The 27,736-nt window shown below is 37.4% G+C and overlaps 2 protein-coding genes across 6 annotated transcripts in view; one reads left to right on the top strand and one right to left on the bottom strand.

Annotated features, from left to right (window-relative positions):
* Positions 1–1,812: 1,812 nt before the first annotated feature.
* LOC106982973 (olfactory receptor 5AC1-like) lies at positions 1,813–2,736 on the bottom strand. Its single transcript, XM_015081131.3, has one exon. It carries the CDS (start codon positions 2,734–2,736, stop codon positions 1,813–1,815), a length of 924 nt encoding a protein of 307 aa, XP_014936617.3.
* Positions 2,737–21,199: 18,463 nt separating this feature from the next.
* The window catches only part of GABRR3 (gamma-aminobutyric acid type A receptor subunit rho3), a 49,368-nt gene continuing 42,831 nt past the window's right edge, over positions 21,200–27,736 (top strand). Inside the window, exons 1-2 of one of the 5 annotated variants that reach the window (XM_015081138.3) lie at positions 21,200–21,343; positions 23,110–23,236. In XM_015081138.3, coding sequence (XP_014936624.2) covers positions 23,112–23,236 — 125 coding nt within the window. In that variant the 5' untranslated portion in view covers positions 21,200–21,343; positions 23,110–23,111. The other 4 variants (XM_053220717.1, XM_027077605.2, XM_053220716.1 and 1 more) reach the window with 4 other exon arrangements.

Raw genomic sequence — 27,736 nt, 5'->3', positions numbered from 1 at the left:
GATTCCAAACCATCTTTCACATAAAATATAAAACCATAAAACATAAAAGTTTCTACAAAAGAACTCACAATCTCCTGGGGAAAACCTAGCATGGTGACCTGAGCTTTACAGTAAAAGAAGAATCCAGGAAGCACATCAGAAGGCTTACTTCCTTTCTCTTATCCACAGGGCACACTGTGGAGCAGAAGAAGCAGTCAGTGGTTTGGCTAGTACCATCTCCTTCTGTGTGCCTCTTCGGCCACCAGTGTTAGGTCTCATGTAAGACGTTGTAGTCATATAGAAGCAGCATAGGGTAGTGGTTAAAAGCGTGGAGTCAGGCGCCACGCTGCCTGAAATAATAGAGGTATAAAGGAGACAGAGAACATCTATATATTGCCAGATAGCAATTGTACACAGCCAATACTTAAAATAGTCTGTGTGGCACATAGAAAAAAAGAGAGAGTTTTGCCGCTGGCCTTGAGTGTGGAGAAGTGGAGGCAAGAACTCCTACAGAGATTCTGCAGCCACAGGGAGCAACCTGCTTCGAATGAGCCCACACAGCAGAAGGCAGAGCTCAGATGCAATGAGAGGAGCAGAGTCTGGGAAAACTGAGCCCCAAACACACTGTGCTGGAGCCACTTGGCCACACCACCTGCTTTGTTGTTCGATGACTCAACAAATTGTTTATATCCTCAAATCAAAATAATGGGCTAGGATCTGAGAAATGTGCCATGTATATAGCAATACTTTACTCTTTTTTTTTACCCCCCAGAATGCACTAGCATCACTATTCATGGTTTATATGCTCTTTTGCCCTTGTATGCCCTGTAAGAGACATCTAAGGGTTATGAAAATCGGCTCTATCAATAACGTAATGTAGGTCAAACTACCTACCTTTTCCTTTATTTTTGACTAAAATATTCACAGAGCCATATGTAATTAACTCAGGAACTCAAAAATGGTAACACGGTCAGACAGAACACATACATAGTTTTTATAAAGAAAAAGTCACTTAAGTTGCATAATTATGACTTCATCAAGCACATCTGCTATCCAGGTAGTTGTCAATTACAGGAGAAAAAAATTCAATTGGCATATGTGTGTCAGATGCAAGATGCTTCTTGAGAGTGCTTGATAAATTAAAAGGTAGACATTTTAAAGAATTTAGAACTTTTCATTACATTGCAGGAAAATTGCTTTCTCTTAAATATATGATTGTTAAATTTTTTAACTTTTCAATGGTTGCAATACAAATATAATTTGCAAAATTACTTTTAAACCTTGTAGAGATGTTCATTTTAAATGCCTCAATAGGTTATATATTGTCATATTCAGTCTAACAATATTACTTTGGTTTTTGTATTGTTTGGGTAATTATAAATAACTACTAAAGACAAGGTTTTGAAAATGTACCCATTCAAGAATTATTTAAAAAGGCATGAGTCCTTTTTAAAAATAGGGCTTATACAGGATGTGTCTTCCTGTAAAAACTATAAACTCAAAGGAGTTTTGAAGTGTGAGTATCTGGAAACACAAAGCTCTTCATGTTACAAAGATATAGTAATTTGGAGATTTCTGTTTCACTTTTGTCTTTGAAGATGGATTAAAAACAACAACAACACAAAGTAAATGGAGCCTGTCTTTACCATGTTCATTAATTATTTTGATGATCACAACAACTTATGATGAAGACAAGTCTATCTACTCTAAATTTTTTATTCATTCATTTAACGATTATAGATTAAGTCCCCACTATGTGCAAACCCCACATTATGCTTTATTTAAACAGAGGAAAACATAAGGAATAATGAAAGCTTTCCCCCAAAAAAATATTTATTTCTTTATCACTTTTCTCAGTGCACCTAAAACTTCCTTGTTTCTTAGGCTATAAATAAAGGGGTTTAGCAGGGGGATTATAACCGTGTAGAACAATGAATACATTTTATCCTGATATTGATCTGGCCCAGACCCAGGACGCACATACATGAAGAAGAGAGTGCCATAGAACAAAGAGACAGAGGGCAGGTGGGCGCTGCACGTGGAGAAGGCTTTACTCCTGCCCTTCTCAGACTTCTTTTTCAGGATGGCAAAGAGGACACGGGTATAAGACACCATGATGGTCGTAAAAGTAAAAGCTTGTATACAAGCAGCAAAAATAAAAATCACCAATGCATTAAGAGATGGGTCAGTGCAAGAAATTGTATATAGTGACAAAATTTCACAGTAGAAATGAGGTATTATATTGGACCTGCAGAAGGTTAATCTAAACAATAATCCCACATGAATGACGGGATGCAGAAAACCAATCGCATATGACACACTTATCAACCAGGTACAGAGTCGGTTGGACATCACCACTGGATAAAGCAAGGGGTTGCATATGGCTGCGTAGCGGTCATAGGCCATCACTACCAAGAGGAAACACTCTGTGGTGGCACTGGAAGCAAAAATATAAAATTGGGTGATGCATTTGGCCAGGGATATCATGTGATTGTTAGATAAAAAATTCATTAGCATCTTTGGAGTCACAGAGGATGAGGAACAGGCATCTGCAAGGGCCAAACTAGCAAGGAATAAGTACATGGGGGTGTGAAGATGGGGGTCCTTCCAGGTGAGGAAAGTCAGTCCGAGGTTGCCCACCATGGTGGTGAGGTAGATGACCAAGAACACCAGGAAAAGGGGGGCCTGCATTCCTGAACGATCTGTCAGTCCTGTGAGAACAAACTGCGTCACCTGTGTCTTGTTTGTCTCCATCATATCCACTCAGGCTGATTACTACCATGAGAGAATAGGTAAAGGAAAAAAAACAATCAAAGGTCATGAAAACTGCTATTGAATGGTAATGTCTGTTCCCTATTTCAGATGGCACTTTCTCAACAAATATGAAGGGACAGTGTTTCTCTTTTTTACAAACACACTTAAGGGCATTAAGTATATAATAAATAATTTTGAGAAAGATTTTTTAAAAAGGCTTTTAAGTACATACATATTTGGAATTGAATATATTAACAGTGAATTGTTTTTCAGAACTGAGAATAAAAACATACATTTTATATGAAAGTCTCTAAAAACAGCAGCAGTTCAGTTTCAAAAGTGTTATTATTACCCTTTTTCAGAAAATCTTGTGTATCTTTTCTATTGAATGAAAAATGGACTCTGTCTTTGATATTAGTGATATACATCATTCAGTTCCTTTAAGGCATTAATAGGTTAAATAAGAAGACAGTAAATTAATATTGCATTACTGTTTTTACTGTCCATTATCATTGTTATTTGATTATATATTCATATAAATCACCCCAGATACCTAATCAAGTCTTTTGATTTTATATTACTCAAAACCACTCTTAATTTCTAATTAACGCTTTTTAATTATCCCCAATAAACTCTCATATGTGAGTATAATCATTCATTCAGTCACCAAATATCTGTGTAGTACCTCCTCAGTTAGAACGCTGTCATTCTTAGCTCAGTCACACGTAGAAACTCTACCTGGTGTCGCACCCAAGATAAAAAAATAAAAGCCCCCCTTTGAAGAGGAGTGAAGAAACAAAGACACCACCAGCTTATTGACAGGTTTGGGAAGGATCCAAAGGCCGTCATTTTATAGGCCAAATAAAACAATTACCATCCAATTAACTGAGAATATGTTTTAATATTTCAGAGGCACAAATTCTAAAGTGATTGGAAGGATTTTTCTTTTCCTGTTCTTTTTGGGATTACACGTAGGACTATCAAAGTCAAGGTGGAATGAAACATTACAAATGACACCTCAGTAGAAAAAATAACCAGTGTTTTGAAAAGGTGGATTCAATTTAAATAGTAGAAATTATAAATTTTGTTTAAAAGGCAAAGCAAATGAAAAAAGATGAATCACAGTAATAGGTAATGACTAACATAAATCCAGTCAAGACAGATAAGAGTCCCAGACTAAAAATGTATCCACGAGTTTTACAAGCCTAAGGAAGCAAGTGAGAAGGCTAGATCTTGTGGAGACCCAGGAGAAGAAAACCTCAGTCCTCACCATCACAATGCATTTCACAAATAATGCACAAGTCTGAACATAAAATATGTTTTGTGTATTCAGATCCCTGCCTTGGTATCTAAAACAGGATCTACCCATTTACAAACAGCTGATCTAAATATATAACCATTCAAAGGAATATTTCCCGTTCTTAGATTCACAGCTCCCAGGCTTTCATACCAAGACTACCCAAGTGGGTATCATTCTATCGCATATGTTTAGTTCTTTTTTTTTTTAATTTTTTATGTTTATTTATTTCTGAGACAGAGAGAGACAGAGCATGAGTGGGAGAGGGGCAGAAAGAGAGGGAGACACAGAATCAGAAGCAGGCTTCAGGCTCGGAGCCATCAGCCCAGAACCCGACGCAGGGCTCAGGCTCACAGACCGCAAGATCATGACCTGAGCCGAAGTCGGTCGCTCAACCGACTGAGCCACCTAGGCGCCCCATGTTTACTCCTATAACCCAGTCACCAGTTCTGTACAGAAGCTGAAGACTTCATTCCCCAAGTCTGTACTGGCCTGAAACATTTCCCTAAAGTGCCAGCTTGGTGATTCAAAGACAGAGAACAGTACAGAAAATTGAGGGAAGACAGAGTTTGTGAAATATTCAGTTCTAATGAGAATAATGTTTGAACAATAAAAATACATGTGAGAATTGAGGTATTTTCTATAAAAAGTCACCTGGAATTTTTTCCCCTGTAAAAAGGAAACCATTTGGAGGAAAACTGTTCTTCTCAATCTTCACTGGAAATAGAAAAAGAGAAAACGTGTTTGAGATTTACATTAGACCTTAAGAAACAGAGACGCTGTTAGTATCAGCAGTAATCATCAAGTAAGCACGCTGCTGTCAAATCGCTACAAACACCCTATTATCCTTATTTTCCGCCCTTCACAGAATATAACAAGTTGTGGCTCTTAATAGTTGTGGCGAACTCTTTTGTGTGTGTGTGCATGTTTCCAGCAAAGTATCATCTTAAAAAAGATCCAAGTTGAAGGGGAAATCATACACTCCTTTAAAAAACCCCATAACTATGATTCTTAACAGTTAGAAATCTTCCTCGTTCTGTTTGTGTTTCCATGTAAATGAAATGCCAGAATGAATTTTAATTTTCAAAGACACAAAAAATATTAAATGTGTTTTATAATTCATTATACTGCCCCCCCAAATTAACAATAATGTAACAATATTTCAGAGGCTTTGAATCTCTATTCCACGTCTGAATTGGCAAGTAATTATGAGCTTTATGACCCTTGTTTTGAGGTTCTCATCTAAAGCACCAGATTTTCTAAGGTACATTTCCACCCACAGTCTGTGTGACTATGACCCCCCTCTGCTCTTTAGTAGGTAGCATAAGCATGATAGTAAAGCACACAATGCCATAACTGAATTGCCTGAGTTCAATTCTTCATTCTACAAAGACATAGCTTGATGTCTAAAAGTTTTCAGAGGAAACACACATAATGTTTATTTAGCTATTCAATTCAGGATGTTCCATTTGGAAACTAAATCATCTGAAAAATATTTTTCACGAATTTTGATAGCTCATGAAAAACTCTTGGTACTAAAGTGGAATTTTCTAATAGTTTGGTTGGAAAGAATAATTGACAATAAAATAAAGTACTGTATTCTCACCTAATGCTTATAAGAAGATGCAGAGATGCCATAAAATATAAATTTTCATGAAGAGCTCTTAAGATACAAGAAAAAAATGTCAAAGACAACTATTTGTTTCATGTTATTTTTCTTTGAAAAATACTGTTTGGAAGGGAAGATATTTATTTCTTCCCATCTTCAAACCTGTTTGTGAACATAGTATTGAAATTCCCTCAATGGCACCAAAAGATTCCCTGTAGAATGAAGTCAACCTACTGGGCATTATAGGCATAATCAACAAATCACTTCTAACATAGACTTTTGTGACTGTTCTTTTTATAGCTTCTTTCTTTCTTCTGCAAACAAAAACATTACAGGTTAATGGCAGAAAAAACAATGAAAATGCAAAACAGCAAAAAGAAAACAAACTGCTATAATTCGCTAATCACTGATAAGAACAGTTAACTTTTTAGTATATATTTCTGCCATCATTTATCTATACATGTAGCTATTTTTATGTATACTTTATTATATGTAATTAATACATATATTTATATTTACATAATAATATAAACATTTTATATATACATATAAAAATAAAATTATGGCACTGCTATACATAATTTTTCATAAACCAGTTTTTATTTAAGTGTGGTTGGCATACAATATTATATTAGTTTCAGGTGTACCACAAAGTGATTTGACTTTTTTTTAATGTTTATTTATTATTGAAGGAGAGAGAGCGTGAGCGGGGAGAGGCAGAGAGAGAGAGGGAGTCACAGAATCTAAAGTGGGCTTCATGCTCTGAGCTGTCAGCACAGAGCCCGATGCAAGGCTCAAACTCACGAGCAGTGAAATCATGACCTGAGCTGAAGATGGACGCTTAATTGACTGAGCCAACCCAGGTGCCCCAATTTGACATTTATGTAAGTTATGAAATGATCACCATGTTAGGTCTAGTTAACATCTGTAATCATGTATAGTTACTACAATATTATTGACTATATTCCCTATGCTGTACTTTACATCTCCATAACTCACTTATTTTATAGCTGGAAATTTATATCTCTTAATCTCCACCTATTTCGCCTATCCCCCTAACCCTTTTCCTCCGGCAAACAACAGTTTGCTCTCTGTATTTATGAGTGTGTTATTGTTTTATTTCTTCTTTTTTTTAGATTTCACATATAAAGTAAAATCATACAGCATTTGTCCTTCTCTCTTTTACTTATTTCACTTAGCATAATACCCTCTAGGTTCATGCATGTTGTAGCAAATAGCAAGATTTCATTCATTTTATGGTTGAATAATATTCCATTGATGTGTGTGTGTGTGTGTGTGTGTGTACACAATACACACACACATATCACATCTTTATCCACTCATCTATTAATGGACACTTAAGTTGCTTTCATATCTTGCAGTTGTAAATAATGCTGAACATAAGGGTGTATATATCTTTTTGAAATTATTTCATTTTCTTTGAGCAAGTATTCAGAATTGGAATTACTGGCATGTATGGTACTCTTATTTTTAATTTTTTGAGGAAACTCTATACTGTTTTCCACAGTGCCTGCACCAGTATTCCCACCACCAGAGCACGAGGGTTCCCTTTTCTCCATATCTTCACCAACACTTGTTATTTCATGTCTTTTTGATATTAGCCAGGTGTGAGGTAATATCTCATTTTGGTTTTGATTTGCATTTCCTTAAGGCTTAGCATTGTTAAGTATTTTTTCATATATCTGTTGGTCATCTCTATATCTTCTTGGGAATATGTCTGTTCAGGTCCTCTCTCCATTTTTTAAACAGATTGTTTGATTTATTTTTCTTTTGGTGCTGAATTGTATAAGTTCTTTATATATTTTGGATATTTAACTCCTATCAGCTATATCATTTGAAAATATCTTCACCCACTAAGAAGGTTGCCTTTTTGTTTTGTTGATGGTTTCCTTTGCTGTGCAAAAGATTTTTAGGTTGACATAGATCCAAATGTTTTGCTTTTGTTGCATTTGCCTGAGGAAACAGGTCCAAAAATTATTGCTAAGACCAATGTCCAACACGTTACTGCTTGTTTTCTTTTAGGAGATTTATGGTTTCAGGTCTTACATTTAGGTCCTTAATCCATTTTGAGTTTATTTTTGTATATAGTATAAGAAAATGGTTCAGGTCCATTCTTTTGCTGGTAGCTGTCACGTTTTCCCAGTACCATTTATTGAAAAGATTGTCTTTTCCCCACTTTATATTCTTGGTCCTTTTTGTAGATTAGTTGACTGTATAATATGGGTTTATTTCTGGGCTCTCCCTTGTGTTCCATGGATCTATATGTGTACTTTGTGCCAGTGCCATACTGTTTGAATGTAAATAATATATTTTGAAATCTGAGGATTTCAAATCTTAGGATGATTTGTTCTAGTTCTGTGGAAAATGCCATTCATATTTTGATAGGGATTGCATTGAATCTATAGATTGCTTTGACTAGTAATTTATTTATTTTTGTCATCTTCAATTTCTTCCATCAATGTCTTCTAGTTTTCAGAGTACAGGTTTTTCAACTCCTTGGTTAATTTATTCCTAGGTATTTATTCTCTTTGATATAAATGTAAATGGAAGTATTCTCTTGATTTCTTTTTCTGATAGTTTATTATTAATACATAGAAATACAACAGATTTCTGTATATTAATTTTCTATCCTGAAACCTTAATTAATTCATTTATTAGTTCTAAATATTTTTCGTAGAATCTTTAGCATTTTCTATATGTAGTATCATTTCATTTGCAAATAGTGATAGTTTTACTTCTTTTTCCCAGTTGGATGCTTTTTATTTCTTTTTCTTGTTTGATTTATAAGGTAGGCTTTCCTATTAAGAAAAAAGAAGAATTCAAAATCTAAAGTGATGATCATGAATGTTTGATCAATTTTAGTGCTTTGTCTCTCAAAATGTGACCCAAACCACATCTGCATCAGAATCAGCTGAGATGCCTCTGAATAATGCAGAACCTCAAGCCCACTGATGATCTACTGAATCTAATACCTGTGGTCTTGTGCACAACAAAGTTTAAGAATGAAAATGTTGACTCAGAGGGGAAGATGGCAGTGTAGGAGGACGCTAGGCTCACCTCATCCTGCTGATTGCTTAGATTCCACACACATCTGCCTAAATAACCCAGAAAACCACCAGAAGACTAGCAGAACGGAGTCTCCAGAGCCAAGGTAGACAAGAGGCCCACAGAAGAGGGTAGGAAGGGTGGAGAGGCAGTGTGCACTACACGGACTGGCAGGAGGGAGTTGGGGTGGTGGAGAGGCAGACCACTGGGCAAGGCAGAGCCCCTGAGTCTGGCTTGTAAAAGCAGAGGGGCTGGACTTCGTGAATTCTGATAGCCATCAGGATTTAACCTCTGGAATGTTAAAAGTCAACAGCTCTGCTCTCGCAGAGCAGAGAGGGCGAGAGGATGCCAGGAGGGAGAGTCGTTGTGCCCTGAAAGACAGAGCTCAGCTCAGCATAGGAACAAAGGCCCTGGCAAGTGCCATTCCCCTCTCCCACCCCCAGATGAAATTCCAAAGGGAACCAGTTCCCATCACTGAACTTGCTTGCACGGCGCAAAGGCCCAGTGCTGTGCTTCTGTGGATCCATCCCTCCGATGGGCCTGCCTCCCTCCTGGTGCTGCAGGGCCCCTCCCCCAGGGGACCACCAACTGCAAAGCGAGCTAAGCCTTCCCCTCCTGCCCCTGTGCAACTTGCGGATCCACCCCAGCTAATACGCCCTTGACCAGATCCCATCAAAGCAGCACCACAAGCCTGGCAGTGTGCAAGTAGCCCAGACAGGGGCCACACCACTCCACAGTGAGTCCTGCTCCTGGAAGAGGGGAAGGTAAGGTACACACCAGTCTGACTGTGGCCCCAGTGGTGGGCTGGAGGCAGACATCAAGTCTGACTACAGCCCGCCCACCAACGCAAGTTACTCCGACACCAAAGGGGAAGAGCCCTGCAGTTCCGCACCACTCCAGGACTATCCAAAATGATGAAATGGAAGAATTCTCCTCAAAATAAACTCCAGGAAGTAGTGACAGGTAACGAACTGATCAAAAACGATTTAAGCAATATAACAGAACAAGAATTTAGAATAATAGTCATAAAATTAATCGCTGGGCTTGAAAAAAGCATAGAGGACAGCAGAGAATGTATTGCTACAGAGATCAAGGGACTAGGAAATAGTCATGAGGAGCTAAAAAATGCTATAAATGAGGTGCAAAATAAAATGGAGGTGGCCATAGCACAGATTGAAGAGGCAGAAGAGAGAAGAGGTGAAGTAGAAGATAAAATTATGGAAAAAGAGGAAGCTGAGAAAAAGAGAGATAAAAAAATCCAGGAGTATAAGGGGAGAATTAGAGAACTAAGTGATGCAATCAAATGGAACAATATCCATATCATAGGAATTCCAGAAGAAGAAGAGAGAAAGGGGCTGAAGGTGTACTTAAATCATAGCTGAGAACTTCCCTGATCTGGGGAAGGAAAAAGGCATTGAAATCCAAGAGGCACAGAGAACTCCCTTCAGACATAACTTGAATCAATCTTCTGCACAACATATCATAGTGAAACGAGCAAAATACAAGGATAAAGAGAAAATTCTGAAAGCAGCTAGGGATAAACAGGCTCTAACTTACAAAGGGAGACCCATAAGACTAGTGGCAGACCTATCTACTGAAATTTGGCAGGCCAGAAAGGAATGGCAGGAAATCTTCAATGTGATGAACAGAAAAAATATGCAGCGAAGAATCCTTTATCCAGCAAGTCTGTCATTCAGAATAGAAGGAGAGATAAAGGTTTTCCCAAACAAACAAAACTGAAGGAATTTGTCACCACTAAACCAGCCCTACAAGAGATCCTAAGGGGGATTCTGTGAGTGAAATGTTGCAAGGACCACAAAGTACCAGAGACATCACTATAAGCATGAAACCTACAGATATCACAATGACTCTAAACCCTTATCTTTCTATAATAACACTGAATATAAATGGACTAAATGCTCCAACCAAAAGACATACGGTATCAGAATGGATAAAAAAAACAAGATCCATCTATTTGCGCTCTAAAAAAGACTCATTTTAGACCTGAGGACACGTTCAGATTGAAAGTCAGGGGATGGAGAACTATCTATCATGCTACTGGAAGTTAAAAGAAAGCTGAGTAGCCATACTTATATCAGACAAGCTATACTTTAAATTAAAGGCTGAAGATGAAGAAGGGCATTATATAATAATGATAGGGTCTATCCATCAGGAAGAACTAACAATTATAAATGTCTATGCACCGAATACGGAAGCCCCCAAATACATAAAGCAATTAATCACAAACATAAGCAACCTTATTGAGAAGAATGTGGTCATTGCAGGGGACTTTAATACCCCACTTACAACAATGGATAGATCATCTAGACACAGAATCAATAACGAAACAAGGGCCCTGAATGATACATTGGATCAGATGGACTTGACAGATATATTTAGAACTCCGCATCCCAAAGCAACGGAATATCCTTTCTTCTCAAGTGCACATGGAACATTCTCCAAGATAGATCACATACTGGGTCACAAAACAGCCCTTCATAAGTATACAAGAATTGAGATCATACCATGCACACTTTCAGACCACAATGCTATGAAACTTGAAATCAACCACAGAGAAAAGTCTGGAAAACCTCCAAAAGCATGGAGGTCAGAGAACACCCTACTGGGGCGACTGGGTGGCTCAGTCGGTTAAGCGGCCGACTTCGGCTCAGGTCATGATTTCACGGTCCGTGAGTTCGAACCCCACGTCGGGCTCTGTGCTGACAGCTCAGAGCCTGGAGCCTGTTTCAGATTCTGTGTCTCCCCCTCTCTGACCCTCCCCCGTTCATGCTCTGTCTCTCTCTGTCTCAAAAATAAATAAACGTTAAAAAAATTAAAAAAAAAAAAGAACACCCTACTAAAGAATGAATGGGTCAACCAGGCAATTAGAGAAGAAATTAAAACATATATGGAAACAAATGAAAATGAAAATATAACAATCCAAATGCTTTGGGATGCAGCGAAGGCAGTCCTGAGAGGAAAATTCATTGCAATCCAGGCCTATCTCAAGAAACAAGAAAAATCCCAAATACAAAATCTAACAGCACACCTAAAGGAACTAGAAGCAGAGCAGCAAAGACACCCCAAACCCAGCAGAAGAAGAGAAATAATAAATATCAGAGCAGAAATAAACAATATAGAATCTAAAACAACTGTAGAGCATATCAATGAAACCAAGAGTTGGTTTTTTGAAAAAATAAACAAAATTGATAAACCTCTAGCCAGGCTTCTCAAAAAGAAAAGGGAGAGGACCCAAATAGATAACATCATGAGTGAAAATGGAATTATTACAACCAATCCCTCAGAGATACAAACAATTATCAGGAAATACTATAAAAAATTGTATACCAATAAACTGGACAACCTGGAAGAAATGGACATATTCCTAAGCACCCACATACTTCCAAAACTGAAACACAAAGAAATAGAAAACTTGAACAGACCCATAACCAGCGAAGAAATTGAGTCAGTTATCAAAAATCTCCCAACAAATAAGAGTCCAGGACCAGATGGCTTCCCTGGGGAATACTACCAGACATTTAAAGCAGAGATAATACCTAGCCTTCTCAAGCTTTTCCAAAAAATAGAAAGGGAAGGAAAACTTCCAGACTCATTCTATGAAGCCAGCATTACTTTGATTCCTAAACCAGACAGAGACCCAGCAAAAAAGACAACTACAGGCCAACATCCCTGATGAATATGGATGCAAAAATTCTCAATAAAAGACTAGCAAATCAAATTCAACAGCATATAAAAAGAATTATTCACCATGATCAAGTGGGATTCATTCCTGGGCTGCAGGGCTGGTTCAACATTTGCAAATCAATCAATGTGATACATCACATTAATAAAAGAAAAGATAAGAACTATATGATCCTGTCAATCGATGCAGAAAAAAGCATTTGACAAAATTCAGCATCCTTTCTTAATAAAAACCCTCAAGAAAGTAGGGATAGAAGGAACATACTTAAACATCGTAAAGCCATTTATGAAAAGCCCACAGCTAATATCATCCTCAATGGGGAAAAACCAAGAGCTTTCCCCCTGAGATCAGGAACACGACAGGGATGTCCACTCTCACCGCTGTTGTTTAACATAGTGTTGGAAGTTCTAGCATCAGCAATCAGACAACAAAAGGAAATCAAAGGCATCAAAATTGGCAAAGATGAAGTCAAGCTTTCACTTTTTGCAGATGACATGATACTATACACGGAAAACCCAACAGACTCCCCCAAAAGTCTGCTAGAACTGATACATGAATTCAGTAAAATCCAGGATACAAAATTAATGTACAGAAATCAGTTGCATTCTATACATTAATAATGAAGTAACAAAAGGACAAGAAACTGATCCCATTCACAATTGCACCAAGAATCATAAAATACCTAGGAATAAAACTGGTACAGCTGCTCTGGAAAACAGTGTGGAGGTTCCTCAAAAAATTAAAAATAGATCTACCCTATGACCCAGCAGTAGCACTGCTAGGAATTTACCCAAGGGATACAGGAGTGCTGATGCATAGGGGCACTTGTACCCCAATGTTTATAGCAACACTTTCAACAATAGCCAAATTATGAAAAGAGACTAAATGTCCATCAACTGATGAATGGATAAAGAAATTGTGGTTTATATACACAATGGAATACTACTTGGCAATGTTTTCACTCTTATGTGGATCCTGAGAAACGTAACAGAAGACCATGGGGGAGGGGAAGGGGGAAAAAAAAGTTAGGGAGGGAGGGAGCCAAAACATAAGAGACTCTTAAAAACTGAGAACAAACCGAGGTTTGATGGGGAGTGGGAGGGTGGGGAGGGTGGGCGATGGGCATTGAGGAGGGCACCTGTTGGGATGAGCACTGGGTGTTGTATGGAAACCAATTTGACAATAAATTTCATATTAAAAAAAAAAGAATGAAAATGTCAAATGAAAGCCTTTGTATAATTGGTTTCTCTTCTTTTAACTGGCCAGTTGTAAATATTAAATAGAGGCTATCCACTCCAAATGTATAAATTAAGCACAAAGCCTACTTGGGATTCTCTCCCTCTCTCTCTATCCCTCACCCCTCAAAATAAATAAATAAACTGAAAAAATCAATTACTATAATCCATAACATCAATAGGTAAAAAGAAAAACCACATGATCATATCAATAAATGCAGAGAACACATTTGACAAATCCAACACCTATTCATGATATAAATTTGGTAAACTAGGGATAAAGGGGAACTCCCCCAACTTGATAAAGAAGAGCAACAAAATACCTACAGATAACATCATATTTAATGGTGAGAAGCTTGAAGCTTTCCCACTAAGACCAGGTACAAGTCAAATATGTTCCCTTTTACCACTATTTTTTTTTCTAATTTTAGAGAGACAGTGTGAACAGGGGAGGGTTGGGTGGGGAAGGGGGGGTGGGAGAGAATCTTAAGTAGGCTTCACATTCAGTACAGAGCTTGACATAGGGCTTGATCCCACAACCCCAGGATCATGACCTGAGCTGAAATCAAGAGTCAGATGCTCAACCTAATGAGCCACTGATATTTTTTAACATCATAGTGGAAGTCCTAGGTAATGCAATATTATAAGAAAATGAAATTTAAAAAAATATACTGATTGGGGAAAAAAGAAATAAAACGTCTTCGTTCACAGAAGACATCTATGTAAAAAAATTTAAAGAAGTGGCCAAAAAACTCTCAGAACTACTAAGGGATTATAGTGAGGTTTTAGGATATGAGGTTAATATAAAAGAGTTAGTCCTTCCCTATATATCAGAAATGAACAAGTAGAATTTAAAAATAAAAACAAAGTACCACTTAACATTATCACATAAAAATGAAATACTCAGATATAGATCTAACAGAATATGTACAAGGTATATATGAGAAAATCTACAAAACTCTGATGAATGAAATCAAAAAAGCACCAAATAAATGGAAAGATATTCCATGTTAATGGAAAGAAAAATTTTAAATTATTAAGATGTCAGTTTTTCCCAATATGATCTTTAGGTTTAATGCAATGCCAATCAATATTTCAGAAAGTTATTTTGCAGATATCTACAAACTGATTCTAAAGTTTATCTGGAGAGACAAGGACCCACTATAGCCAATACAATATTAAAGGAGAGTAAAGTTGGAGAACGGATGTACCTAATAAGCCGCTTATTGTACTTATTGCTTAATATTTAAATGACAGTAACCAAGATAGTATAGTATTGGTGAAAGAATAGACAAACAGGTCAGTGAGCAGGACAAAGAACCAAAAATAGACCCACATAAACAAAGTCAACTAATCTTTGATAAAGGAGCAAAGGCAATACAATGGAGCGCAGATAGTCTCTTCACCAAATGGTGTTGGAACAATAGTACATCCACTCGCAAAAAAATGAATCCAGATACACACCTTACCCTTCACAAAATTAACTCAAAATGGACTACAGATGCAAACGTTAAAGGCAAAACTATAAATCTCCTGGAAGATAACATAAGAGAAAAGCTAGGTGACCTTAGGTATGGTGATGCCTTTTTAGATACAACACCAAAGACATGATCCATGAAAAAAAAAATGGATGAGCTGGACTTTATTAAAATTAAAAACTTCTGCTCTGCAAAAGGTAATGTCAAGAGAACAAGAAAACAAGCCACAGATTGGGAAAAATTATTTACAAAAGACACATCTGATAAAAGATAGTTATCTAAGATGAACAAAGAGTTCTTAAACCTCAGCAATAAGGAAAATAAACAAGCCAATTAAAAATGGGCCAAACACCTTAACAGACATGGCACTAAAGAAAATATACAAATGGCCAATAAGAATATAAAAAGATGCTACACATCATATGTTACCAGAGAAATATAAATTTAAAAAACCATGAGCTACCACCACACATGTATTAGAATGGTCAAAACCTGGAACAGAGACAACACCATATGCTGGCAAGGATGTGGACCAACAAGAAGTTTGGTTCATTGCTGGTGGGTGTACAAAATGGTCCAGCCGTTCTTAAAGACAGTGTGGTGATCTCTTACAAACTGAATGTACTCTTACCGTATAATCCAGCAGTTCCACTTGTTGGCATTTACCCAAAGAAGTTGAAAACGTATGCCCGCACAAAAACCTGTATGCGGATTTTTACAGAAGCTTTATTCATAATTGCAAAGACTAGAAAACAACCCATATTGTTGGTGAATGGATAAATCAACTGTGGTACATACAGACAATAAACTATTATTCAGTGCTAAACAGAAACGAACTATCAAGCCATGGAAAGACATGGAGGAAACTTAAATGCATATTACTAAGTGAAGGAAGTCAACTGAAAATGCTACATACTGTATGGTTCTGATATATAATATTGAGGAAAAAGCAAAACTACTGAGACAGTAAAAAGACCAGTGGTTGCCAGGGGTTGAAGGGAAAGAGATAAATAGGTGAGGCATAGAGGCTTTTTAGGTCAGTGAAAATACTGCATATGATACTATAATGATGGATACATGTCATTATTCATGTGTCCAAATCCATAGAAAGAACATGAAGAGTGAAGTATAATATAAGCTATGGACGTTGGGTGACTATCATGTATCTATGTAGGTCTATCAATTGTAACAAATGTACATCTTCTGTTTGAAGATGTTGATAATAGGGGAGGATATACATGAGTAGAGAAAGTGGCTATGTAGAAAGTCTCCATACCCCCCTCTCAATTTTGCTGTGAACCTTAAGCTTCTGTAAAAAAAAAAAATGTCTTAATTTAAAAAAAAAGATCTGGAAATGAATAGTGATGATGGTTGCACAATAATTTGAATATACTTAATAATTCCGTGCTGTACACCAAAGCATGGTTAAAATGATAAATTTCATGCTATGTGTTTTTCACAATTTTAAAAATTGAATAAAAAATCAATCACATTTCTATATACTAACAACGTACAATTGGAAGCCAACACTTTCTAAATCAATGACATTTATAAGAATTCCAAAAACATAAACCACTTAGGTATAAATCTAACAAAATACATATTAGATCTGTATGCTTAAAACTATAAACACTGATAAAAAAAAATCACAAAAGACCCAGGTAGAGGCATACCATGCTCATTGATTGGATAGTTCAACACAATAAGATGTTAATTATCACCACTTTGACCTACAGATTTAATGCAGTGTCAATCAAAATCGTAGCAGAATTGTTTTGTAGATGTAGAAAAGCTGACTTGAAAACTTGTACACAAGGACAAAAGAACTAGACTAATTAAAACAGCTTTGAAAAAGAAGAATAAAGTTGAAGGATTTTAAAATTTATTTACTATGAAGCTACAATGATCAAGGCAGTGTGGTATTAGCAAAGGAATAATAACATAAGACCATCATAACAGAATAGAATTTCTCCTATAGGCAATGGGAAAACACTTTTGCCAGAGAAGAGATATTAGAAAAAGAAGTATGATTAACATGTATTAGCAAAACTACATATAGAAGAGAGTAAACTAGGAAGACTTGAGGCAAGGAGGCTGATTTAGATATATATTGATATTAAGGCAAAAGGTGGCAATGGGAATACAAAGGAACTGCAAAAGAAGTTTTGAAGGAAAACACAATTTTTTTAAGTGGGCTCCATGCCCAATTTGAACTCACCACCTGAGATCAGGACCTGAGCTGAGATCAAGAGTCCAGCGCCTAACTGACTGAGCCACCTAGATGCCCCTCAACACATAAATTGGAAGAAAAAAAAAGAAAGAAAGAAAGAAAGAAAGAAAGAAAGAAAGAAAGAAAGAAAAAATCAAATCTTGAAAATGGAAGGATCAAAGATGACTTCAAATTTTCGAGACTGGGAGACTGGAAGAATGGTGGGAATCATGATCAAAATCATGATGTTGGAAATACAAAGACTATATTAACAGAGAGGAGTAAGGTTGGCAGCTAACATTAATTGAGGTGATTGTTGTATTTTCATTGTGCAAAATGCACTATAGAAAGTTTCTGTTTCTATAGTGTTCACTTGTACCTCCTAGCATTCCCAGAGATAAAATTTTTACATGTAGGTAAGAGATGAAACCTTAAAAATATGCTCAGTATTCAGAGAAACCAACAAACATCATTAGTCAGTCTACATTCGACATAAATAATTGCATTTTCCTTGATAGCAGGAACTTTTTCCCCCTGAGTCATTTGGCATTATATCATTAATCTTTTCCTTTAATAGTGCTGTACTGTTAAGTGCAAATCATTGTGATTTTCCTTTGACAGGAAGAGGACACGTATTAGTGTGGTCCGGCTGGGTATGTGTAGTCTGTGCTGTCATCTAGTGGTCGTATTGTACTATTGCACCGTGATGAAGATTTCTCGGTTTTAGTGCCGCCCACTTTCTTCTAAAGCAGAGCAAGATTCTCCAGTCCCCTCTCCTACCACAACGCATTCTGTATCACGGAACTGAACTGAGAAGGGAATAAAAAAAGTGGTGAAAAGGAAAGAAGCTTTAGAGCTCTGGTAATTCCGAGAAACGGAAGAGAAAACACCATCTCTGAATGAGAACAAAGATTCTGTGGAGGGGAGTGAATGCCCCCTACTGGCTGATCGTGGCATGGCCAGGTTATATTCTATTTCCAAGAGAGTAAAGCAAAATAAACAAGAAAGCAAACGCAAATGAATTGTATATAATCTCTCCAATCTTAGTGTCTTCATATATTAAAAAGACGAGGGGGTAGTCTAAGCGATCTCCAAAGTTTTTCATATCAAAGTTCCACAACTCCACAATTTTCATCTCAAAGTATTTTGTCTATGTGACATCATTGCAGATACTTTGAGAAATTTCTGGAGGCTTGGATTTTACCGTTTTTGTCAGATGTTCTTGATCCAGTGTAAATAAGACCTTCACTTTCCTTTTCTCTCTTTGTAGGCAAAGTAATAGCTACATGGTCCATGATGAATATATTGAGGACACAGCCAGCCTAGCTGAATTTTCTTTTTGGCTCCCTATCAAAGGAATCAAAGCTGGCTGACATCATCAGGGTGGAAGAAGAGTGAAGAAGAGGCAATGTATTCAAGGGGGACTTAAGTCATTACAAAATTCTCCAGTGACCCTGTGATTTATTTTGTTTCCTTGTAGTTACCACTTTCTAATTTTGACAGATGTGGTTTTCTGCTTTTCTCTTAAGAAGCTTACTGGGCTTCTGCAGAAAGTACTAAAGGGATAAGGTTAAGGAGCCGATTCAGCATCACAGAGACAGATGCCTTATTGTAATTGAACTGAAACCCTAAGACCTTCCATGGGCCAGCTCTTTGTAGGCTAGGTCATTGCCTTATTTTCATTTTTACACAAACCATTTCCACTTAAAATTCATAATTGACAACATATAAACGACTTTTATTCCTCCCTTAATCTTAATATTGATATGAGTAGTTAGTCTAGCTAAGATTATTCAGTAAAGTGAGAAGGACTTTCACCATTGAGTCATCCCTACAGTGTGGAGAGGGGCACCCTGATGTGATTTAAGTGGTGAAGGAAGGCATATGATCTGCCAGGTACATTTGAAAAACACATGCTCCAAAGTAGCTCCACTGCTGGCCTAAAAAGTGGACAACTTTTGTTTTTGTGCGTCATTCCTTCGGCTCAGAATATTGCTTCGAAATCCCCTCCCAATGTCTTGTCTGGTTTTTATCAGCCATCACTATTACATTGTGAATTTAAAAGTTTAGCAGTCTGGGCACCTGGGTGGCTCAGTCGGTTAAGCATCTGGCTCAGGTCATGATCTCCAGGTTTGTGGGTTTGAGCCCCACGTAGGGCTCTGTGCTGACAGCTCAGAGCCTGGAGCCTGCTTCAAATTCTGTGTCTCCATCTCTCTCTGCCCCTCCCCTGTTCACACTCTGTTTCTCTCTATCAAAAATAAATAAACAGTAAAAAAAAAATTTTTTTTAACATTAGCAGTCATCAAAAGTAGTCTCGAGATGATAAGACATAGCATTTGATAGGGAGGATGGGTAAAGCACAGATTTACCTATAAATCAGAATTTCCCAATGGATGTTCTGGAGGAGCACTTTTTTTTGAGGAACATTAATGCAAATATTGCAGATTTTTTTGAAAAGATCTGAGGGGCACCTGAGTGGCTCAATTGGTTGAGCCTCCAACTCTTGATTTCTGCTCAGGTCATGATCACACAGTCACTGGGCTCTGCACTGAGCATGGAGTCTGCTTGGAATTCTCTCTTTCTCTTCCTCTGCCCTTCTCCCCTGCTTGCCGTCTCTCTCTCTCTCTCTCTCTCTCTCTTTCTAAAATCAATCAATCAATTAATCAATAAGAGATCTGAGGTCAATCAACTTTGGGAAACAGAATCCAGTGGAACTAAACAAGCTTTTTTTTTTTTACTGAGGCTTCTGATGTATTAATCATTCAATATTTATTAAACACAAACTATATGCCAAAAATGGTTATATGTTTGGAATACTCCAAGGAATAAGACAAAGATTGCTCTCTTGTACAGCTTACATTCTAGCAAGATTGGACAGAAAATGAGTGATAAACATAATAAGTAAATTATATAAAACACGGTAAGTGCCATATAAGTGAGTTGAAAGGAAAGACCAGTGCTAAAGTACCAAGGTACCACAGGTAGGGCCACTCCAATATTATGCAATCTGACAGAGAAGGGAGAATCAGATAACAGGACTAAGAATGACCAGAGAGGTAAGAGGAAAACAGGAGAGTATGGGATCCCAGAAAGCAGGTGAAGAAAATGTTTCAAATAGGAGGGAGATCAGGTGTGTCAATACTTCTAATAGACCAAGCATGATAAAGACTGAGACTAGACCATTGAGCAAGCATCCTTCAAGTTGCTGCAAGACAAGAGTAATTCCACTGTTCCATGTAATGTGAACCATAAATCCCTGACAGGGTTGTAAAATGCCGTGTCCCAAACTCACTTAGCACAGAGCACTTTTTTACAAAATATCTCCAGTGTAGCCACAAACTACTTTGGGAAATGTTGGTGTAGATAATGGTACTAAGTGAAGAGAATAGACCTTGGTAGCCTGGAATGGTAGGATCAAGGGGTCAGGCCCTGCATCTCATGAGAGCACTGAGGTGGAAAACAAACTGTATCACAAGGAAATCCTCCAGCAGCCAAAGTGACAGTAGTTTAAGACCAACAACTCTGCTTACATGTCTTCTATTGATTGGCTCTTTGCAGAAGAGGAAAGCTTACTGACCCAGAAATACATGAAAAAAAAAAAATGCTCCAACATCTGTGAAAATTAATCAAAGGAAACCTTGTTCAGGATGAAATCCGGAGGTCAGCAGGGGGAGCCCTCACACCCTACCACTCCTTGTCAATTGTGGACCCAACAGGAAGAGACAGACCATGCCAGACAATACTCGTTTTTAAATATCCCAGCAGGAGGAAGAAAGACTTTCTTACAGCCCATCCAATGAGAGACTGTCACAACTCAGCCAATGAGAAGCCACTACACTTCAAACTCTGTTTATTCCAATGGACTTTTTGTTTATAACAGCCCCTCCCAACCTTTCCTCTTCCTCCCTAAAGATTTCCTCTCCTTTGTTCTGTGGATTTGCCTCTGTCTTGCAGTAACTTGCTTGGCGCAGATTGCAATTCTCTACTATTCTTTAATGAACCTGTTTCTGCTGGTAAGATAACTGACAGTTTTAAGGTTGACACTTCTCGAGCCAATAGGGAAATTAAAATTAAAACTACAACAGCCATTGGATTAGGTAATATTTAGAAACCTGTTAATACAAATTTTTTAAAAGATTTTTTAAAATGAGGGCTCTCGTTTTCTAGCAGTGGGGTTGTAAATTGGTATACTCACTTTTATGAGCAATATAGTATTATCCAGTAAATTTGAAGATGTGAAAATTGTTCAGCCTAGCAATTTTACTTCTAGCCGTACAGTTGTGCACAATGATATATTTGCAAACATTCACTGCAAAATTGTTTATAATAGATTGTTTATGACAGAAAAATAAGACATGATGTCCATCAACAAAAGAATAAATAAATTAAATGTTAGTCATCCACGCATTGAAATGCCATATAGCAGTTAAAAACGAATTAAAACTAGAGCTACATCTATCAACATAATAAATCTCTCAGCATAAAGCTAAGAGAAAAAGCCGATTGCAGAAGTAAAAGTATGACACAATTTTTATAGCTTTTGAAACATGCAAAAAGTTGTATGTTATTTATGAATATATACATGTAATAGTGTAACTTTATATGATGATAAACACTAGAGGATAAGGGGAGAGGTAAGAATTTATTACATCTTTCTGTATATTTGTAATATTTTATATTAAGCATATATTTTAAAGAGGAAAGGCATGCCTAAGAAGCATACAAGAAGGTTTTAATACATTGGCTAAGAGAAGATGTAACCTAAGTCGAAATAAATTAATGTGGTAAAGCAATAACCCAAGATACAAGGTGTCAAGGAGACAAATCAATTCTGGGAAAATTTAAGAATTTCCTTCACATTCTGTTTCTGAGAAGAAAATGGTATTTTTCTTAAGTCCTGGTAAACAGGTCAACTGTTGCTATGTTGATCACCTTGTGATATTCCAGCTGGAGAAATTTAATTCCACTGACATTCTCATTCTTTGGAACTTTACAGACTTAGAGGGAGTGTTTCCTGGGGATATTTCTACTCTATAGGTGCAAAGAACTTTTAGGAATGCTTGTGGCCATAATTTATCAGTGACAGTGTGTTTCTTTCCCACTGCCCAAGGCTAATTTTGTTTTTATTTATCGGGCTGTTTACCATATTAAATCTTAAACTGAACCACTTTTGCTTTCAATGGAATACACCATCATTTTAAAATATGATTATTTGTTCAACAAAAATAATAAGTTAATATTTTTCTATGTACTATGGCAATCTGTATGCATATAGGGAGAGAAAGATTCATTTCTGGTTAAAAAGGTCCTCCCATGCATAATTAAAATTAAATTAATCATCTTTGTTCTTTTTAAGCATATTATTTTGCTGAATCATTAAATATATTCAAATGATATTGTGTTGGATTAAGGGGATTTAATGCCTAACCTCACTTCTTTGTCGGCCGGGGACCAGACTGCAGCTGAGAGTTTATTGAGTAGGGGATCAAGCATCTCGCTAAGCACCTTCCCAGGAAAGAGGGACTAAAGAATGGAAACTGAAAATGAAAAGATCTGCTTTGTTTTCCTTAAACTGCTGATGAGCCAGACAGATGTTTGCCTGTAAGTGATGTGAACCTATTTAATCTACTAAACAAACCACACCATATTGAAGGCAATGCCTCTCTTTTTTCCTTGAAACCTTCTACGTGGCACTCTGTTTACTTTTAAAGAGCCACATGAGGAAACAATACTGATAATAATATTGGTTGCGTCCATCTACATTCCTTTCTTTTGGAAGAGATGATCCTGGCTTCCCAGTTGGTCTTCCTCACCTGTATCTGGATCACACTGACGCCAGATGTTTTTGCTGCTTCCGAAATCAAGAAGTCCTACCAGCGGTGCTCCGCTTCAGTGAAGAGAGCCTGGTAAGATAGTCAGAGTCTAGTCTCTGAAGTCATTGCCCACTTTCCCTCACCAGCTGCCTCGCACCTGTGGGAAACCTAGAAACCAATCTCCATTGTATTGGGGTGGTGATTGTCTCTGGAACTAGTGATCACCCATCAAAATTAATGACTTCTGGTTAGCGTCAGAAAGATGCTAATAAATCTTGGGTTCTGCTGGCAATTGTATGCTTATTTTTGGAGAATACAATTACGGGCTCAGGTAGGGATCTTCTTTCAGGGAATGTATTTCTTCAATGAATAATGTATCTATTACTATTAATGACACATGTTTAAAGTTTTGTCAAGTTTTTTTGAGTAGAAATTAGTCTAAGCAACAACTTCTAATATCAAGCACTTAGAGAGTATATAGTTCCATAAATTGGTAATATAGTAATGAAAAGCATCAGACCATTTGTTACCTTTCAAGACGAGTTTCCATACCTTTGAAATATTATCCTGAATGTCAATACATCATTATTACTATCTTATCATCGATAATTGAGAGCATAATTGCAAATGCCAGTGGAGGAGCAATCTAGTAGAGTGACTAGTTCATCCTGCTTTGCCAGAAACTCCCCGGGTTTTAGCACTAAGTGTCCTATGAATCCCTTCTGTCACAAGCAAACAGGAATGACAACTCACCCTAATACTCCAGTATCTTTAATAAGCAAAAAGTGACCTCTTGTTCCCTTTCACCATGCACAAGATTTTCAAAAATACCCAGTAGGGGAAATTGAGGAAAGAAGGTGAGTAATATCACTCAGCCAATCTTGGCAATCAATGAGGTGACAGATGTTTCAGCCAGATTGCCCTCACATCTTGAATATTTATGAAGCAGTCACAATAATATCAGGAAAAAGAACATAAAAATTTAATAAATCCTTGTGAAGCCTCAGATTTAATGATCGGAAACAAAAGAAGTGTGGAGAGGTTGGGAGGAAAAATTTACTAGACTCCTTCCTGATTTCTGCTCTGTTCTTAAAAATCACGGGCCACCTCCCACACTTTTTTTGCATGCTCAGATCTGAGATAATATGAAGTTTCATCCAGTTTAACCACCTTCTGAGTCTTATTCAAGGCAATTAAGAAAGCAATATTTGGGAAACATGGGGTTATAACACCAGACTGAGGAAAAGGGGGATTGTGATAGTGGGCCATCACACTGGCCCACTATCAGTGATAGAGTTGCTGCAGGATAATATTCTTTGTGTATTTTTCAGGTGTTCTTTAAGGGGCAGGAGGGGCATCGGTTCTTTGTGGTGAGGTGGGAATTTCTTATGTTAGAGGTCTCATTTTTAGACCCTATTTAAATGAAGAGGGCATCTCAGGGTTTCTGCTACATGGGGTCAAGCATATCTGTTTTCACTTCTCTGTATCCAAGGTGAGGTACCCCTTTCAGCATTAAGCTGGAATATTATTCATTAAAATTTATATTGCTTTCTTTTATTCTTCAAAGAAAAATCCTCTAGGGCACTAGGGATTGAGTAAGCCATCAACCCTGGTTCAAAAGTAGCCACTTAGAATGAAAGCCAGTCATTTTCCCTGACTGAACAGAGTAATCCAGCCAGCCAATTTCTGAGCTGTCACTCGCCAGTCTCTCATGCAGATTTGAAGGCATTTTTGACAAAAACACGGAAATTACTGTATATGGTAGTTTCTAGAGTAGGGAGCCCAGGATTCTTCAGACCTCAGTATGTGAATAAATACTGTGAGTTTCTTTGCCCCACACCCAATCTCATTATCAGTAACTAAATAAGTAATGATTTAATTAGTTAATAATCCATTCTTTCATAACATAAGAGAACTAATAGAATGAACATGGAAGAAAGGCCTGATCTTTCTTTGAAAATTATGAAGTGGAATTTACATTACTTTGCATTTATGCGCATTAATTTGAGCCAGTTTTCATTCAGTCGGGTCTTTAAATGCTTTGCTATTATTTTTTTTTTCAGAATATAATCATACTCTTTACCCAAAGATTCCCTTTTTTATCCAAATATTGTTGAAATCTTCTACCTAAAGATATCCTTTGTTTCTTAAAAACAAAATAGGAGGGAAAGGGGAAAGGTGAATAAAGCAAGTTTTGGCAGGTGAAAAATGTCCCTGTTTTGCCTAGGAATGAGGTTTGGCTCCCTGGTGATACAAAGAAGATTAGGCATATAGGTTCACTGAATATTTATTCATTCTTCTAATGGTTGTCTTGGGTGCCCTTTATATGCCAAGTCCTGGGTCAGGGATTATGGATGCCAGGGGCACAATATGCTGTCTCAGGTCTTAAGAAGAGTGAGTAGAGTATGGACTCTGCCTAAACGGGCTTGCAGGAGATAATTGTCACATTTTCAGGAAATCTATTTGCTAGCTGTTAAAAATAAACATTATTAAAAATTAAATTATATAAACATACAATTAAATATTTTTTTAAATGTTATTTTTACTTATTTTTGAAGGAGAGAGAGAGACAGAGAATGAGCAGGGGAGGAGTAGAGAGAGAGGGACACACAGAATTTGAAGCAGACTCCAGGCTCTATGCTGTCAGCACAGAGCCCAACGCGGGACTCAAACTCAGGAACCGTGAGATCATGACCTGAGCCGAAGTCGGACGCTCAACCGACTGAGCCACCCAGGCGCCCCAAAATAAATTTTTTTAAAGTAATAAGTACTTCAGACTCACCACTTTCTAACTCCTTTACTACATTTTACCATTACCATTGTTCTTTAGGTTATTTACATCTATTCTATCTATATGGTAGAAATCCATGCTATACTGTGTTATCCTATCCTATTATAGTAAATGATGTTAAATCATACTACACCATATTATGTTGTATTATATCATATTATATCATATTATATTATACAGCCCTACACCATGGGCTATGCACAGCTCCATCAGGTCAGTACCTTGAAGTCAGCCATGTGGGAGTATTTACATCATGGAAATCAACAAACACTACAGATAGGGCTGTTTCTCTCCTGGAGAACAACTTGTTAAACATTTACGCTCATTTGTGAACCTAACATGAAAGGCCAGAGGACCCTAGCGATGGCAAATTCAAGTGCTACTGCAGGTAAGACAGAGGGCAGTGGCACAGGTTGTACTACTAGAGAGGATACACTGCTCTAGACGCAATACTGGTCAGGTCCAGCCTTTTCTTGTAAGAAAACTTGAGCCCAGTGTTGCTAGATTCTTTGAGGTTGTAAAAGAAGCAGGAAATTAAGATTTTCACGTGAAATTTTCTAATATCATATACCACATGGGCTAGTCAAAAAAATATCTGCAGACCAGCTCCTAATCTGGTCCAATTTCCTCATTTCCCAGGTAAGGAAACTGAGACCTCACCACTGAGCTCATGATCAGATAGAGGCCCAAGTAAGACACAGGAACTATCATGTCTTAAGTGGGGGCCTTCTCTCTGGCTGACTCTTCCACAGAAATGTTCATCTGTATAGGTTTTTTTCTTTATAAGAGATGGGCTATTGACTAAAGTCAGGTATGTATGTCCAGAATTCAGGAGCTCAGGAGCAGTTCAGTAAAAGCCAGAAGATTTGCTCTGTATAGTGCACCATGTTGTCCCTAAGAAATAGCAAAAACATCAGGGACCTAGATATAATCACTGGATCCAGAAGTATGAAGGTTGTCTTAGTGATCAAAGCCTGGATCACCTAATTTTTCTACTACTTTATTACGTCCTTGGATTTGTATCTATGTAGCCTAACAGATCATTTTTGCTTCATTTTGTATTTTTCTAAAGAAAAATAGTTAAGTCTATGCAAAGTTTTTTAAATGTTGCCTATACATTATTTGAGACTCCTGGGCCTCTATGTGTACTGGTTCATAATAGAGCTTCAGTGAGAAAAAAAAGTCCATGTTAAGCAGCAGGACATGCTTCTAGAATGACAAGGAGAATGGAATGATAATGATGAAGTTTTGGAGTGGTGGTGGGGGTCCAGAGCCAGTAAAAAGAATTCTTGAGACATCTGTAGTGCAAAAGATGACTTTATTAAAGCACGGGGACAGGACCTGTGGGCAGAAAGAGCTGCACTGGGGTTGTGAGAAGTGACTGGTTATATACTGTGGAGTTGGGGGAGGTAAAGGCAAAAGGGAGGCCTCCAGAAGGATTTTCATATGCTGAAGAGGACTCATAAGATGCCAGGGGCCTTGCTATTGTCAAGCTAAGGTTGTTTTTGATCTAGTAAAGCATGAAGCTTAAGACAGTAGGAGGTTCCTAGAGAAAGGTTAGCCTCTGCATTGCCTCAAGTATTTGTCAATGGGGTACAGGTTATAAAGAAATTTAATGTTATTTACATTTTCTTCTTCACAGTTATTCCCAACATCACTGTGGAGGGGAGGATGATGCTAGGGCTCCAAGAAACTTGAGTCTCTGGGTTTCGGGAGGGTAGGCTATTGACAAGATTGCCTTTTTCTTGTAATTTACTAAGACATTTATAAACTGATGAAGACTTATGTCCTGCATGACTGTG

The sequence above is a fragment of the Acinonyx jubatus genome, chromosome C2, assembly GCF_027475565.1.
Source record: "Acinonyx jubatus isolate Ajub_Pintada_27869175 chromosome C2, VMU_Ajub_asm_v1.0, whole genome shotgun sequence".
NCBI classification, from domain to species: domain Eukaryota; kingdom Metazoa; phylum Chordata; class Mammalia; order Carnivora; family Felidae; genus Acinonyx; species Acinonyx jubatus.
Note: the sequence above shows the minus strand (reverse complement) of the source record. Positions and strands in the feature narration are given on the sequence as shown.

What these genes read in the sequence shown, in the direction of transcription:
- LOC106982973 (XM_015081131.3), bottom strand. Translation starts at nt 2,736, where the DNA reads ATGATGGAGACAAACAAGACACAGGTGACGCAGTTTGTTCTCACAGGA.